This window comes from Atta colombica, unplaced genomic scaffold (genome assembly GCF_001594045.1).
Source record: "Atta colombica isolate Treedump-2 unplaced genomic scaffold, Acol1.0 scaffold200, whole genome shotgun sequence".
NCBI classification, from domain to species: domain Eukaryota; kingdom Metazoa; phylum Arthropoda; class Insecta; order Hymenoptera; family Formicidae; genus Atta; species Atta colombica.
In genome coordinates, this window is record NW_017259295.1 from 99,837 (window position 1) to 101,830 (window position 1,994).

General features: G+C 29.6%; 1 protein-coding gene across 2 annotated transcripts in view; it reads right to left on the minus strand.

Annotated features, from left to right (window-relative positions):
* Nucleotides 1-86: 86 nt before the first annotated feature.
* LOC108687123 (eukaryotic translation initiation factor 4H-like) overlaps nt 87-1,994 on the minus strand; it is a 4,458-nt gene continuing 2,550 nt past the window's right edge. For both annotated transcript variants that reach the window (XM_018192737.1, XM_018192736.1), the window contains exon 5: nt 87-1,327. In XM_018192737.1, the coding sequence (XP_018048226.1) occupies nt 1,182-1,327 (146 nt within the window). In that variant the 3' untranslated portion in view covers nt 87-1,181. The remainder of the gene's footprint in view (nt 1,328-1,994) is intronic.

Below are 1,994 nucleotides of genomic sequence, written 5' to 3' on the forward strand. Positions count from 1 at the left end.
TAAGAATACGCATTGCATATTATTCAAACATCTCGCTTATTTACTTTACCGTAACTGATTTCACTTACCCTAATATACTGCACAGATACGAGGCAAACAGCTACTTTATTCAGGAAATATTATCATATACAAGCATTGTTTTACATAATATTTATTATTATTTCGAGGTTTCGTTTTTTATTTTATTTGCTATTCTCACGACGTTCCTCGCAATTCCTCAACGTCACTGTTAGCACTGGTTAATTTATTACATAATTATTAATATATAATAATCGGCGCATTCCCTTTATTCGCTCCCTGCAATGTAGAAATTTGTTGAATCACTCGCATGTTATACTTCACAATCCTTCATCATTCTGGTCGATTGGAAAGAAAAAAAAAAAAATGTTTAATAATATTAAACAAGTGTATGCTATTATCGTAACGAACGTATGCCTTAACGAACGATTGATACACAATGATCAGCGTTGTACGGTATAACGTAAAAATTCTATGGAAGGAAACGAAACTTAGTGTAGTCGCCACTTTCCTTTGTACTTCTTTAAACCCGGGCTTAGTCTCAAGTACAGATAAGAAATACTAGCGTTAAGATGAAATATACATGCTGTGACATTTTATATTTGTGATAGTTTGTACATGTACCCTCAGTATTATTACAGACACAAAACCCAACATTAAATTGACACGAGTATTAAAATGTACTCAACTGCGTAGCATCTTAACAATCATTTATGTATATAAATCGCTATCACTATTGGAGCATGCATTTGTGCATACATTTTTCTCTTTATGTATATTGTAGTTACAAATACTCTATTTTCATTGAGAATCGAGAAGTTAATTTATAAATACAAAAGATATTAGAAGAAAAAAGATTGTTTATTCTTGATTAAAAATGCGCAAAGAAAAACCTTAGAACTGTAATAGATTTATGTCTGTGTGTGTGTGTGTGTGTGTGTGTGTGTGTGTGTGTGTGTGTGTATATATCTTTCTTTGCGGGTGACACCCCTTGTAAGAATTAAAAACAAAAGGGTATTTCCTGATTGTGAATGTTCGAAAAATCACCACTAGATTTTTAGGAAACTATGAGGGAATCTTAGATCGATTTTAAAATTTTGTGTCAACAATGTTTCTTTCTCCAATTTCCTCGGGGAAATCTGAGACTATTGATATCGTTAATTTTACTTGTCCAGCTGCATTTTCAATTTTTCTTCTCGAGGCTTTGCACCTCCGTAAATAGAACTTGTTTTACTTGATTCCGCAATTGAATTCACAGGCTCTTTAACAGTTCTCGGCTGGAGCTCCAAACGTTTTCTTCCAGTAGTGTCTAAAGTAGAAAAAAGTGCTATTAAGTATATATAATACGTTACTTAATGTATGTATACACATATTCTCGAGATTCTAGATCATTTAGAGATAGAATAGTTGTTTTATTAAACAAAAGAGTCAGATTTTCGGTCATTCTACAAATATCAGAAGAAATTTTTTTTTAAGTGGAAAAATGTTCTTCTGTGACAAGAAATAAATTTAAAAAACATAGATCCAAAGTTACTTTGCGTGGTTCTTTATTCTGAATAAAGCTTACATCTTTAATATAATAGAAATATAATAGAATATAGTTTTAGTTTTTGGATTTCATTATTACAAATTCGTATAAAAAATATGTAAATATGTAATTATAGAAATATTCTTATAAAATGATATGTGGTTCCATGTAAAAGCAGACTTCTTATCGATAAATTTCATTCCGAATTTTATTCCATGTATGCTTTAAAAGACTGATTATGGAGTTAAAAGTTAGTTTTATTTAAGTGAAAGTCGAGTATCAAGTATAGTATGAAACCCATTTTGAGAACAATAAACTACAATACATTAAATAAAAAACAAATTAATAACATATACAATTCTCTTCTAGAATTTCTTTCATTAGTGAGGTATTATAATTTAATAAAAATCCTAGAAAAGAAAACAAAATATGTATATTTTATACATTC